The sequence below is a fragment of the Bombina bombina genome, chromosome 2 (assembly GCF_027579735.1).
Source record: "Bombina bombina isolate aBomBom1 chromosome 2, aBomBom1.pri, whole genome shotgun sequence".
NCBI lineage: Eukaryota > Metazoa > Chordata > Amphibia > Anura > Bombinatoridae > Bombina > Bombina bombina.
The window spans coordinates 396648358-396663450 of NC_069500.1; the positions used below are offsets into that span (position 1 = coordinate 396648358).

Consider the following 15093-nt stretch of genomic DNA (forward strand, 5'->3'; position numbering starts at 1 on the left):
GACCTCAAATGTCTAAACAAATTTCTAAGAGTTCCATCATTCAAGATGGAGACAATTTGAACGATTTTGCCAATAATCCAGGAGGGTCAATATATGACTACCGTGGATTTGAAGGATGCTTACCTTCATATTCCAATCCACAAAGATCATCATCGGTTTCTAAGGTTTGCCTTCTTGGACAAACATTATCAGTTTGTGGCTCTTCCTTTCGGGTAGGCCACAGCACCCAGAATCTTCACAAAGGTTCTAGGGTCTCTTTTGGCGGTTCTCAGACCGCAAGGGCTAGCGGTGGCGCCTTATCTGGACACAGTGTTGTCTTTTCTGAGAACTTACGGCTGGAATGTGAACATAGAGAAGAGTTCACTTGTTCCACAGACAAGGGTTCCTTTCTTGGGAACTCTGATAGACTTGGTAGCCATGAAAGTATTTCTGACGGAGGTCAGAAAATCAAAGATTTTGAATACTTGCCGAGCACTTCTGTCTATTCCTCGGCCATCAGTGGCTCAGTGTATGGAGGTAATCGGATTAATGGTAGCGGCAATGGACATCGTTCCGTTTGCTCGCTTTCATCTCAGACCACTGCAACTGTGCATGCTCGGTCAGTGGAATTGGGATTATGCGGATTTATTTCCAAAGATAATTCTGGATCAAGAGACCAGAAACTCTCTTCTTTGGTGGTTGTCGCCAGATCATCTGTCCCAGGGGACTTGTTTCCGCAGACCCTCGTGGGTGATAGTGACAACATATGCCAGCCTTCTGGGCTAGGGTGCAGTTTGGAACTCCCTGAATGCTCAGGGTGTTTGGACTCAGGTGGAGTCTCTACTTCCAATTAATATTTTGGAACTGAGAGCAATATTCAATGCGCTTCAGGCGTGGCCTCAGTTGGCTTCGGCCAAATTCATCAGATTCCAGTCGGACAACATAACGACTGTGGCATATGTCAATCATCAGAGGGGAACAAGGAGTTCCTTAGCGATGATAGAAGTATCCAAGATAATCAATTGGGCAGAGGCCCACTCTTGTCATCTGTCAGCGATCTACGTCCCAGGGGTAGAGAACTGGGAAGCAGATTTTCTAAGTCGACAGACTTTTCATCCGGGGGAGTGGGAACTTCACCTGGAGGTATTTGCCTCATTGATTCTCAGATGGGGCAGACCGGAATTGGATTTGATGGCATCTCGTCAGAATGCCAAGCTTCCAAGATACGGATCCCGGTCAAGGGATCCTCAGGCCGAACTGATAGATGCCTTGGCAGTACCTTGGTTGTTCAGCCTAGCTTATGTGTTTCCGCCATTTCCTCTCCTCCCACGCGTGATTGCTCGAATCAAACAGGAGAGAGCTTCAGTGATCCTGATAGCGCCTGCGTGGCCACGCAGGACTTGGTATGCGGATCTAGTGGACATGTCCTCTCTGCCACCGTGGAAACTTCCGTTGAGACAGGACCTTCTCATTCAAGGTCCTTTCCAACATCCATTCTCTGATTCAGTTATCAATACTTTGATACAGGCTAGAAAGCCTGTCACTAGAAAGATCTATCATAAGATATGGCGTAAATATCTTTATTGGTGTGAATCCAAGGGTTACTCATGGAGTAAAGTTAGGATTCCTAGGATTTTGTTTTTTCTCCAAGAAGGACTGGAGAAAGGGTTATCAGCAAGTTCCTTAAAGGGACAAATTTCAGCTTTGTCAATTCTGTTTTACAAACGTTTGGCAAATGTATCAGATTTTCAGTCTTTTTGTCAGGCTCTATCTAGAATTAAGCCTGTATTTAGACCTATTACTCCTCCCTGGAGTTTGAATTTAGTTCTTCGAGTTCTGCAAGGGGTTCCGTTTGAACCTATGCATTCCATAGATATTAAACTATTATCTTGGAAAGTTCTGTTTTTGGTTGCTCGAAGAGTTTCTGAGCTTTCAGCATTACAATGTGATTCGCCTTATCTCATATTTCATTCTGATACGGTGGTTTTACGTACCAAACCTGGGTTCCTTCCTAAGGTTGTTTCGAATAAGAATATTAATCAGGAAATTGTTGTTCCTTCCTTCTAAGAAGGAGCGTCTGTTACATAACTTGGACGTGGTCCGTGCCTTGAAGTTTTACTTACAGGCAACTAAGGATTTCCGTCAATCATCTTCATTTATTTTGGAAAGCGTAGGGGTCAGAAAGCTATGGCTACCTCTTTATTTTTGGCTGAGAAGTATCATCCGCCTGGCATATGAGACTGCTGGACAGCAGGCTCCTGAAAGAATTACGGCTCATTCTTCTAGGGCTGTGGCTTCCACATGGGTTTTTATAAACGATGCATCTGTGGAACAGATTTGTAAGGCTGCGACTTGGTCGTCCCTTCACACTTTTTCCAAATTTTTCAAATTTGATACTTTTGCTTCTTCTGAGGCTATCTTTGGGGGAGAGGTTCTTCAAGCAATGGTGCCTTCCGTTTAGGTTCCTGTCTTGTCCCTCCCTTTCATCCGTGTCCTATTGCTTTGGTATTGGTTTCCCACAAGTAAGGATGAAGTCCGTGGACTCGTCATATCTTTGTAAAAGAAAACTAAATTTATGCTTACCTGATAAATTACTTTCTTTTACGATATGACGAGTCCACGGCCCACCCTGTTCTTTTTAAGACAGTTTTTCTTTATATTTTTTGTAAACTTCAGTCACCTCTGCACCTTTTAGCCTTTCCTTTTTCTCTTCCTATAACTTCGGCCGAATGACTGAGGGTGGAAGGGGAGGGGCTATATATACAGCTCTGCTGTGGTTCTCTTTGCCACTTCCTGTTAGCAGGAGGTTAATATCCCACAAGTAAGGATGAAATCTGTGGACTCGTCATATCGTAAAAGAAAGTAATTTATCAGGTAAGCATACATTTAGTTTTTCTAAAACCTCAGCCCTAAGCAATATAAATAAAACAGCCCAGCTAAACATCTTTGTTAGGCAACCCCAACAATGATTAACAAAGATTCTGTAAACAAATTCTAGCCATTTTATGCTTTCATATATTATTTTTCTTATAACTAAATGCATAAATCTGTTTTAGTCAACAACACTGTAAGCATCAATAATGGGCAGAAAATACACTGTAGCATTCGTTTTTATTAATTAAATGTGACAGGTATTGTTCATGGTGAGACGAGCCATTTCTTAAAATGTACTCTACTTTCTTACATTTTGGAGACAAATTTAGAGAATGCTACTAAGCAATGTTAGAATTAATTTTATCCTTAAACATGTCACGAAATTAGTTAATAGTAATAATTAAAATAATGATGACATATCTCTGGATCTTGAACAAACAGTATCATGTCTTTAGCATACAAAGCCATATGTTGATGAACTTCAACCACATTAACCCCAGGAAAAGATTGCCTTAAAGTGACACTCAAGTCAAAATTAAACTTTCATGATTCAGATACAGCATACAATTTTAAACAACTTTCCAATTTACTTCCATTAACACAATGTGCGTAGTCTTTTTATATACAGGGAGTGCAGAATTATTAGGCAAATGAGTATTTTGACCACATCATCCTCTTTATGCATGTTGTCTTACTCCAAGCTGTATAGGCTCGAAAGCCTACTACCAATTAAGCATATTAGGTGATGTGCATCTCTGTAATGGAAGGGGTGTGGTCTAATGACATCAACACCCTATATCAGGTGTGCATAATTATTAGGCAACTTCCTTTCCTTTGGCAAAATGGGTCAAAAGAAGGACTTGACAGGCTCAGAAAAGTCAAAAATAGTGAGATATCTTGCAGAGGGATGCAGCACTCTTAAAATTGCAAAGCTTCTGAAGCGTAATCATCGAACAATCAAGCGTTTCATTCAAAATAGTCAACAGGGTCGCAAGAAGCGTGTGGAAAAACCAAGGCGCAAAATAACTGCCCATGAACTGAGAAAAGTTAAGCGTGCAGCTGCCAAGATGCCACTTGCCACCAGTTTGGCCATATTTCAGAGCTGCAACATCACTGGAGTGCCCAAAAGCACAAGGTGTGCAATACTCAGAGACATGGCCAAGGTAAGAAAGGCTGAAAGACGACCACCACTGAACAAGACACACAAGCTGAAACGTCAAGACTGGGCCAAGAAATATCTCAAGACTGATTTTTCTAAGGTTTTATGGACTGATGAAATGAGAGTGAGTCTTGATGGGCCAGATGGATGGGCCCGTGGCTGGATTGGTAAAGGGCAGAGAGCTCCAGTCCGACTCAGACACCAGCAAGGTGGAGGTGGAGTACTGGTTTGGGCTGGTATCATCAAAGATGAGCTTGTGGGGCCTTTTCGGGTTGAGGATGGAGTCAAGCTCAACTCCCAGTCCTACTGCCAGTTTCTGGAAGACACCTTCTTCAAGCAGTGGTACAGGAAGAAGTCTGCATCCTTCAAGAAAAACATGATTTTCATGCAGGACAATGCTCCATCACACGCGTCCAAGTACTCCACAGCGTGGCTGGCAAGAAAGGGTATAAAAGAAGAAAATCTAATGACATGGCCTCCTTGTTCACCTGATCTGAACCCCATTGAGAACCTGTGGTCCATCATCAAATGTGAGATTTACAAGGAGGGAAAACAGTACACCTCTCTGAACAGTGTCTGGGAGGCTGTGGTTGCTGCTGCACGCAATGTTGATGGTGAACAGATCAAAACACTGACAGAATCCATGGATGGCAGGCTTTTGAGTGTCCTTGCAAAGAAAGGTGGCTATATTGGTCACTGATTTGTTTTTGTTTTGTTTTTGAATGTCAGAAATGTATATTTGTGAATGTTGAGATGTTATATTGGTTTCACTGGTAAAAATAAATAATTGAAATGGGTATATATTTGTTTTTTGTTAAGTTGCCTAATAATTATGCACAGTAATAGTCACCTGCACACACAGATATCCCCCTAAAATAGCTATAACTAAAAACAAACTAAAAACTACTTCCAAAACTATTCAGCTTTGATATTAATGAGTTTTTTGGGTTCATTGAGAACATGGTTGTTGTTCAATAATAAAATTAATCCTCAAAAATACAACTTGCCTAATAATTCTGCACTCCCTGTATACACTTTTTGAAGAATTCACAGAATATATGTATATATGTATATTCACAGAATATATGTATATATGTATATTATTATGTGTATTATTAGACATAATTTTGATATTTGTCAGAAAAAAATCTACTACTCATTTGAAGTTCAGACTAAGTGCAATTGTATTGTCTTTCTATCATGCATTTGCCGATTATGCAAATCTACTGTATTTACTGGTCCTTTAATTTAACAGCTAAAGATTCTAACGCCAAATTTAAAAGTAATGGATATGAAGGACAGCCTTGTCTATTCCATAGACAAAAAAATAAATACTATTTACTTCACTTTTTATCTCTTTATTTACAGGGGAAAAAAAGCTGCACTATAAAAATTTAAATGCATTTTCACATTGTGCCAATTTCCTGGTTGGCATTTTGGACTATTCTTAATCAGTAGTCTTAGTCATAGGTTCAATTAGTAATCTCCGGTTTATTTATTCTTGCATTTTGTTATATGTGAAGCTTGAAGTGTTCATAATACTTTACTATGAAATCTACATTACCATCTCATTAGCTTTTGTGAAACCACTGTACGGGATTTATTTTATTTTTAATGGTAATTTCTCTTGTTAAGTGTGTTCAATCCACGGGTCATCCATTACTTATGGAATATATTCTCTCCCCAACAGGAAATTGCAAGAGGATCACCCAATCAGAGCTGTTACATAGCTCCTCCCCTCACATGTCATATTCAGTCATTCTCTTGCAACTGAAAAGATAGGACGTTGTGAGAGGTTCTGTGGTGTTTTTATACTTCAATCAAAAGTTTATTTTAAAATGACACCGGAGTGTGTTGTTTATTCTCAGGCAGTATTTGGAAGAAGAATCTGCCTGCGTTTTCTACGATCTTAGCGGCAGTAACTAAGATCCACTGGCTGTTCTCGCATATTCTGAGGAGTGAGGTAACTTTCAGAAGGGAATGGCGTGCGGGGAACCCTGCAAACAAGGTATGTGCAGTAAATAATTTTTCTATGGAATTGACTAAGAAAATACTGCTGATACCGATGCAATGTAAGTAAAAGCCTTTAATACAGTGAGAGCGACTATTAACAGGCTGATTTAAATATATACAGTAAAGTAATTTTCTAAGGAATGGAATTTGACTGAGAAAATGCTATTAATACTGAAGTGATGTTATAAGCCTTAAATGCAGTAGGAAGACTGGTATCAGGCTTATCAATAGAGATACAAGCTCATTAAAAAAGGGATGTTTAAAACGATTTTACTGGCATGTTTATTCGTTTTGTGAGGTACATTGGTGATTAAACTTGTTGGGGCATAAAATTTTTCCACATGGCTGACAATATTTCTGCTTAGAAACAGTTAACTGACACTCCCAATATTGTAATATTGAGTAGGAGGGGCCTATTTTAGCGCTCTTTTGACGCAGTAAAAAATTCAGGCTCTGTCTTCCTGCTTACTTCTGCTTGACCCGGGTCGTCTCCAGACAGCTTAAGGGACTTCATAAGTCATTTTGAGGAAGGTAATCAGTCACAGCAGACCTGTGACAGTGGTTTTTTGACTGTATTAATAAACGTTTTTTTGCTTATAAAAACCGTTTGGGTTTTAAGGGGTTAATCATCCATTTGCAAGTGGGTGCAATGCTCTGCTAACTTAATACAATTTACTGTGAAAATTTGTTTGCTATAACTGATTTGGTTCATTGTTATTTCAACTGTGACAGTTTTCTGTGCTTCTTAAAGGCACAGTAGCGTTTTTCTTTATTACTTGAAAAATTATTTACAGTGTTTTCCAAGTCTGCTAGTCTTATTGCTAGTCTGTTTAAACATGTCTGACACAGATGAATCTGTTTGTTCACTATGTTTAAAGTCCACTGTGGAGCCCCACAGAAACGTGTACTAAATGTATTGATTTCACTTTAAATAATAAAGGTCAGTCTTTATCTATAAAGGAATTATCACCAGACAACGAGGGGGAAGTTATGCCGACTAACTCTCCTCACGTGTCAGTACCTTCGCCTCCCGCTCAGGAGGCGCGTGATATTGTGGCGCCAAGTGCATCAGGGACGGCCATACAAATCACCTTACAGGACATGGCTAATATTATGAATAATACCCTGACAGAAGTATTATCTAAATTGCCAGAATTAAGAGGCAAGCGCGATTGCTCTGGGGTAAGAATAGAGCGCGCTGGTGCTACAAGAACCATGTCCGATACTGCGTCACAGTTTGCAGAACATGAGGACGGAGAGCTTCATTCTGTAGGTGACGGATCTGATCCAGGGAAGCCGGATTCAGAGATCTCTAATTTTAAATTTAAGCTTGAGAACCTCCGTGTATTGCTAGGGGAGGTTTTAGCGGCTCTGAATGACTGTAACACAGTTGCGATTCCAGAGAAATTATGTAGGCTGGATAGATACTATGCAGTACCGGTGTGTACCGACGTTTTTCCTATACCTAAAAGGCTTACAGAAATTATTAGCAAGGAGTGGGATAGACCTGGTGTGCCCTTTTCCCCACCTCCTATATTTAGAAAAATGTTTCCAATAGACGCCACTACACAGGACTTATGGCAGACGGTCCCTAAGGTGGAGGGAGCAGTTTCTACTTTAGCCAAGCGTACTACTATCCCGGTGGAGGATAGTTGTGCTTTTTCAGATCCAATGGATAAAAAATTGGAAGGTTACCTTAAGAAAATGTTTGTTCAACAAGGTTTTATCTTACAGCCCCTTGCATGCATTGCACCTGTCACTGCTGCTGCGGCATTTTGGTTTGAGTCTCTAGAAGAGGCCATTCACTCAGCTCCATTGGATGAAATTATGGACAAGCTTAAAGCACTTAAGCTAGCTAATGCATTTGTTTCTGATGCCATTGTACATCTAACTAAACTAACGGTTAAGAATTCCGGTTTTGCCATTCAAGCGCGCAGAGCGTTATGGCTTAAATCCTGGTCAGCTGATGTGACTTCTAAATCTAAATTACTTAATATTCCTTTCAAGGGGCAAACCTTATTCGGGCCCGGCTTGAAAGAAATTATCGCTGACATTACGGGAGGTAAGGGTCATACCCTTCCTCAGGATAAGGCCAAATCAAAGGCCAAACAGTCTAATTTTCGTGCCTTTCGAAACTTCAAGGCAGGAGCAACATCAACTTCCTCCGCCCCAAAACAGGAAGGAACCGTTGCTCGTTACAGACAGGCCTGGAAAACTAACCAGTCCTGGAACAAGGGCAAGCAGGCCAGAAAACCTGCTGCTGCCCCTAAGACAGCATGAAGGGATGGCCCCCTATCCGGAAACGGATCTAGTGGGGGGCAGACTTTCTCTCTTTGCCCAGGCGTGGGCAAGAGATGTCCAGGATCCCTGGGCGTTGGAGATCATATCTCAGGGATATCTTCTGGACTTCAAGGCTTCTCCTCCTCTAGGGAGATTTCATCTTTCAAGGTTATCAGAAAACCAAATAAAGAAAGAGGTATTCCTATGTTGCGTACAAGACCTCCTAGTAATGGGAGTGATCCACCCAGTTCCGCGAACGGAACAAGGACAGGGATTTTATTCAAATCTATTCGTGGTTCCCAAGAAAGAGGGTACCTTCAGGCCAATTTTGGACCTAAAGTTTTTAAACAAATTCCTAAGAGTTCCATCATTCAAAATGGAAACTATTCGGACTATCCTACCCATGATCCAAGAGGGTCAGTACATGACCACGGTGGATTTAAAGGATGCCTACCTTCACATACCGATTCACAAAGATCATCATCGGTTCCTAAGATTTGCCTTCCTAGACAGGCATTACCAGTTTGTAGCTCTTCCCTTCGGGTTGGCTACGGCCCCGAGAATCTTTACAAAGGAGCTGGCATTTCTAAGATCGCATGGGTGGAAGGTGAACGTGGAAAAGAGTTCTCTATCACCTCTCACAAGAGTCTCCTTCCTAGGGACTCTGATAGATTCTGTAAAAATGAAAATTTACCTGACGGAGGCCAGGTTATCAAAACTCTTAAATGCTTGCAGAGTCCTTCATTCCATTCCACGCCCATCAGTGGCTCAGTGCATGGAAGTTATCGGCTTAATGGTAGCGGCAATGGACATAGTGCCATTTGCGCGCCTGCATCTCAGACCGCTGCAGTTATGCATGCTAAGTCAGTGGAATGGGGATTACTCAGATTTGTCCCCTCTACTAAATCTGGATCAAGAGACCAGAGATTCTCTTCTCTGGTGGTTATCTCGGGTCCATCTGTCCAGGGTCATGACCTTTCGCAGGCCAGATTGGACGATTGTAACAACAGATGCCAGCCTCCTAGGCTGGGGCGCAGTCTGGAATTCCCTGAAGGCTCAGGGATCCTGGACTCAGGAGGAGAAACTCCTCCCAATAAATATTCTGGAGCTAAGGGCAATATTCAACGCTCTTCTAGCTTGGCCTCAGCTAGCAACACTGAGGTTCATCAGATTTCAGTCGGACAACATCACGACTGTGGCTTATATCAACCATCAAGGGGGAACCAAGAGTTCCCTAGCGATGTTGGAAGTCTCATAGATAATTCGCTGGGCAAAGTCTCACTCTTGCCACTTGTCAGCGATCCACATCCCAGGAGTGGAGAACTGGGAGGCGGACTTTCTAAGTCGTCAGACTTTTCATCCGGGGGAGTGGGAACTCCATCCGGAGGTATTTGCTCAACTTGTCCATAGTTGGGGCAAACCAGATCTGGATCTCATGGCGTCTCGCCAGAATGCCAAACTTCCTCTTTACGGTTCCAGGTCCAGGGACCCGGGAGCGAAGCTGATAGATGCTCTAGCAGCTCCTTGGTTCTTCAGCATGGCTTATGTGTTTCCACAGTTTCCTCTGCTCCCTCGACTGATTGCCAAGATCAAACAGGAGAGAGCATCGGTGATCCTGATAGCGCCTGCGTGGCCACGCAGGACCTGGTATTCAGGCCTAGTGGTCATGTCGTCTTGTCCTCCATGGACTCTACCTTTGAGGAAAGACCTACTAATACAAGGTCCTTTCAATCATCCAAATCTAATTTCTCTGAGACTGACTGCGTGGAGATTGAACGCTTGATCCTATCAAAGCGTGGTTTCTCCGAGTCAGTTATTGATACTTTGATACAGGCACAAAAGCCTGTTACCAGAAAAATCTACCATAAGATATGGCGTAAATACCTGTATTGGTGCGAATCCAAGAGTTACTTGTGGAGTAAGGTTAGGATTCCAAGGATATTGTCTTTTCTCCAAGAGGGTTTGGAAAAAGGCTTATCAGCTAGTTCTTTAAAGGGACAGATTTCTGCTTTGTCTATTCTTTTGCATAAGCGTCTGGCAGAAGTTCCAGACATCCAGGCTTTTTGTCAAGCGTTAGCTAGGATTAAGCCTGTGTTTAAAACTGTTGCTCCTCCGTGGAGCTTAAACTTGGTTCTTAAAGTTCTTCAAGGAGTTCCGTTTGAACCCCTTCATTCCGTTGATATTAAACTTTTATCTTGGAAAGTTCTATTTTTGATGGCTATTTCCTCGGCTCGAAGAGTCTCGGAATTGTCTGTCTTACACTGTGATTCTCCTTATCTGATTTTTCATTCAGACAAGGTAGTTCTGCGTAGTAAACCTGGGTTTTTACCTAAGGTAGTCTCTAACAGAAATATCAATCAGGAGATTGTTGTTCCGTAAATATGTCCTAATCCTTCTTCAAGGAAGGAACGACTTTTGCATAATCTGGATGTAGTCCGTGCCCTGAAATTCTATTTACAGGCAACTAAAGATTTTCGTCAAACTTCTTCCCTGTTTGTCGTTTACTCTGGACAGAGGAGAGGTCAAAAAGCTTCGGCAACCTCTCTCTACTTTTGGCTTCGTAGCATAATACGTTTAGCCTATGAGACTGCTGGACAGCAGCCCCCTGAAAGAATTACAGCTCATTCCACTAGAGCTGTGGCTTCCACCTGGGCCTTTAAGAATGAGGCTTCTGTTGAACAGATTTGCAAGGCTGCGACTTGGTCTTCGCTTCACACTTTTTCAAAATTTTACAAATTTGACACTTTTGCTTCTTCGGAGGCTGTTTTTGGGAGAAAGATTCTACAGGCAGTGGTTCCTTCCGTTTAAGTGCCTTCCTTGTCCCTCCCATCATCCGTGTACTTGGCTTTGGTATTGGTATCCCATAAGTAATGGATGACCCGTGGACTGAACACACTTAACAAGAGAAAACATAATTTATGCTTACCTGATAAATTTATTTCTCTTGTAGTGTGTTCAGTCCACGGCCCGCCCTGTCTTTTTAAGGCAGATCTAAATTTTATTTAATACTTCAGTCACCACTGCACCCTATGGTTCCTCCTTTCTCGTCTTGTTTTGGTCGAATGACTGAATATGACATGTGAGGGGAGGAGCTATGTAACAGCTCTGATTGGGTGACCCTCTTGCAATTTCCTGTTGGGGAGAGAATATATTCCATAAGTAATGGATGACCCGTGGACTGAACACACTACAAGAGAAATAAATTTATCAGGTAAGCATAAATTATGTTTTTTTAATGGTAATTGCTTTCAGATTAAGAAATTTGAAAGATCTTTAGACTAAGTTCCATTGTAAACATTAGTAATTACTTTAAAACTTCTGTTTCTCTGGAAGCTCAAATGATCTGGCAATCTAGATGGAAATCTGTTTTTTTCTTTAATGTTTCATATTTATTCTCTTTTATTCAGCTTCTTTTGCTCCAATAAGCTTTGCCATTAAAGTCAAAGAAACAGACCTTTTACCGTTGGAGAAAAATAGAGTAAAATTAGATGATAGTGAAGAGGAGGAAGAGGGTGAGGGCAAGGACAAACAGCAGAACAAGGCTAGCAGCTCCTCCAACAGCAGTCAAGCACATGGTACGTCAGCCACTGTGGTTGAAGAAAAGAGACCACAACTAACTGCAGAGGAACTTGAAGCCAAACAAGGTAAGGTTACATTGTAAAAAGGAAGGCAATCTTTCTTAACTTATTTGATCTGCTTCTGAGACCTCTGCTATATTATTTTGTTTTATTAGTATTGTCTGAATTGGTGTAACTGAGTTTTTCTTTTTTGCTTTGTCTTTTTGTTAATGGATGTTCTTTATTTAAAAAAAAAAAAAAATTAAACCATAATTGTTTTTAATTATACATTTAGAAAGTCAGTGCTTTGGTGACACAGAACCAAAATATTTAATTTACTTTGCATTCCACTGCCGCAATTTAAGATTGCATGCAAGCGCTATTTTGCACTCGCATGCAATCCCGCCCTCTTCCCGGGCACAGCCAATCACACGCAGGCAGGAGCTGTCAATCTCCCCGGTTGGACGAGACCGGGGAGGCAGAAATTCTCCACCTAAGAAGCGGAGAAGAGTCTAAGATTAGGGCTTGCGTGCAATCTTAAATTCTGTCAGCGGATTGCTGCCCGTCAGAGGTGAACTGGGCGGACAGGGGCGCATATATACACCCCTGTCCACACCAGCTTGATAAATTGAGCCCTAAGTATGCACTGACGTAATGCACACCACCGCCAGCTCTCCGGCATGGTGATTGAATTGAGATCCTCTAGTCACACTCGGCATATGTGCATATGCCACTGAAACAGTAATAACTATTAATGGAAGTATATTGTGAAAATGCTTCTATTTAACATTCAAAGTCATTCAATTTTGACCTTTATATCCCTTTTCATAATTACCCAAATTAGTCAGAGAATGACTTCTGATGGTTCATTCTGCTTATACTATAGTTTTTTTTGGTCAGCTGCTTACTTTTTTATTAACATGCTGAATCCCAATCACACCTTGAAAACCTAGAGTTATATCACTTCTAATTGAATACCATTAGGGATCCAATATCTTATAGTCATCTGAGCCTACATTTGTCAGTTTCTACTGCCAGTTATTATTTTGTACTGCTAAAAATAGGGAAGTTATTTTCATGCATCTCATAGATCAGTTTTCGTTTTTTGTTTTCTGTGTTTTTTTTTTTAATTCCTTTACTTGCACAGAGAATTCAAATTACATTTTTAACATTGCATTGGCAGTCCGTCAAATATGCATTATCATATAGCATTACTGGACGTGTCTGCTATTTTGGATGATTTGAGTGTAAAACTTACCTTTCGTGTGATATATTAAGATGCATATGCAATTACCTTTAAATATATTAAGCGGAAATTGATGCTTTGCTTATACATTTTACCATAATTCAAAGTATCTGTTCTCTAGTCTGTAAATTTAATTGTCTAATATGTTTGATGGGAACAGAATAGAGATGATAGTTCATCTATAGAGTACTTGCTTTATAAACGGAACCGTACTGAAATCAGATTATATAAAATATTTTATTTATCATTATTTGTCTTAAAAGCATGAATTAACTAATTGTGGTTTATTTATTTTTTATATGGCACTAGTACTAACTGGTAGTATGGTACTAAGTTCTGTTATCCCTTCAGTCTTTAGGATATTCTTTTGTTTTGTGATATTAAGTAGATGTGCAGCACTGCCCTGAGATAAACATGTTTACATGATGTTTATATGCACTAACAGTTATAAATGACAAGTGTGGTCTAGGTGTCTTTAACAGTCCTATGATGTCATTTCTTTTTGTTTAAAGCAAAGCAAAGGCTGGAAGACAGATTGGCGGCAGCAGCCAGAGAAAAACTGGCACAGGCCTCAAAGGAATCAAAAGAGAAGCAGCTGCAGGCAGAACGCAAGCGGAAAGCTGCATTATTTCTACAAACGTTAAAGAATCCACTGGATACAGAGTCGGGAAGGATCGAGGAAACTGCCATCAGCCCTGAGGTCAGCATTGCATAATATATTAAGTACTTACAGTGTTTAAGTATACAGTTGCCTATTATGTGACTGGACCTCCAGTTGATTGTATATTTATGTGTAACCATTAAGCAGGAAAAACTGAAGTGTCAATGTTGATTATGGCAGGTAGAATACACAGCAGGTCAGACGGAGAACATGCTTTTTTGCCAAGCATTAGTTAACTATTCTTTCATCGGATAGTGAGAGTCCACGAGTCATCATATGTGGGAATTCCCCTCCTTACCACTAGGAAGAGGCAAAAGATTTCACTTGATGAGGAGTGAGGGGAAAGTTGAAGTGCAAATCTACTAGTCACTGAGATGGGTGCTCTAACCAATCTGAGGTCTGTTTCCACCTTGCAGTACCCTGTTGGTCCGATGGGTATTAAGGATTTATCAGCCAGACAGTGAAATGTGTTTTCACAGTGAGAAATGTCACAGGCCTTCCAGGTGAAATGTGGTCCTGCCTACCAATCCAATGGTACAAGTGTTGTTACAAGTATAGATCCTTGGAAATGTGCTTGCACTGCCTAAAATGGGCTTGTCTACTGGAAGAAGTTGCTGCAGCTTAGTGACAGGTAAGCACTTTGCACCTTTTGTAGCCCATTGGTTATTAGTATGGACATGTACCTGCTTCACATAGCTTAGTGACAATTATTTGTACACCATACACCCTATATTAGCATTTACAAGAAAGAGATGATAGAATGCTATATTTAAATTTCTGACACTGCTTATAAATTATTCAAATTATTACTAAAAGATAGGGACAACTTAAAGGGACAGTCTACAATAGAATTTTTATTGTTTTAAAAGATAGATAATCCATTTATTATACATTCCTCAGTTTTGCACAACCAACACAGTTATATTAATATACTTTTTACCTTTGTGATTACCTTGTATCTAAGCCTCTGCTAACAGCCCCTTGATCACATGACTGTGACTATTTAAAATCTATTGAGTTTCATTTAGTACTGTGTTGCGCTAACTCTTAATTAACTCCTCGGGTGTGAACACAATTTTATCTATATGGCCCACATGAACTAGCAGTCTCTAGAAAAACAAATAAAAAAGCATGTGATAAGAGGCTTTCTGAAGTGGCTTGGAAGCAGGCAGAAATTTAGAAGTTTAAATGTTCTAAAGTATATTAATATATCAATGTTGGTTATGCAAAGCTGGGGAAATGTGTAATAAAGGCATTATCTTTTTAAACAATACATTTTTTTGTGTAGACTGTCCCTTTTAATAATAAAGTTGTAAAAAAGAGA

The 15093-nt window shown here is 40.5% G+C and overlaps 1 protein-coding gene across 3 annotated transcripts in view; it reads left to right on the top strand.

The window, feature by feature from the left end:
* SFSWAP (splicing factor SWAP) overlaps nt 1-15093 on the top strand; it is a 589383-nt gene that overhangs the window by 312369 nt on the left and 261921 nt on the right. For all 3 annotated transcript variants that reach the window (XM_053701863.1, XM_053701864.1, XM_053701865.1), the window contains 2 exons: nt 11713-11949; nt 13621-13808. In XM_053701863.1, the coding sequence (XP_053557838.1) occupies nt 11713-11949; nt 13621-13808 (425 nt within the window). The remainder of the gene's footprint in view (nt 1-11712; nt 11950-13620; nt 13809-15093) is intronic.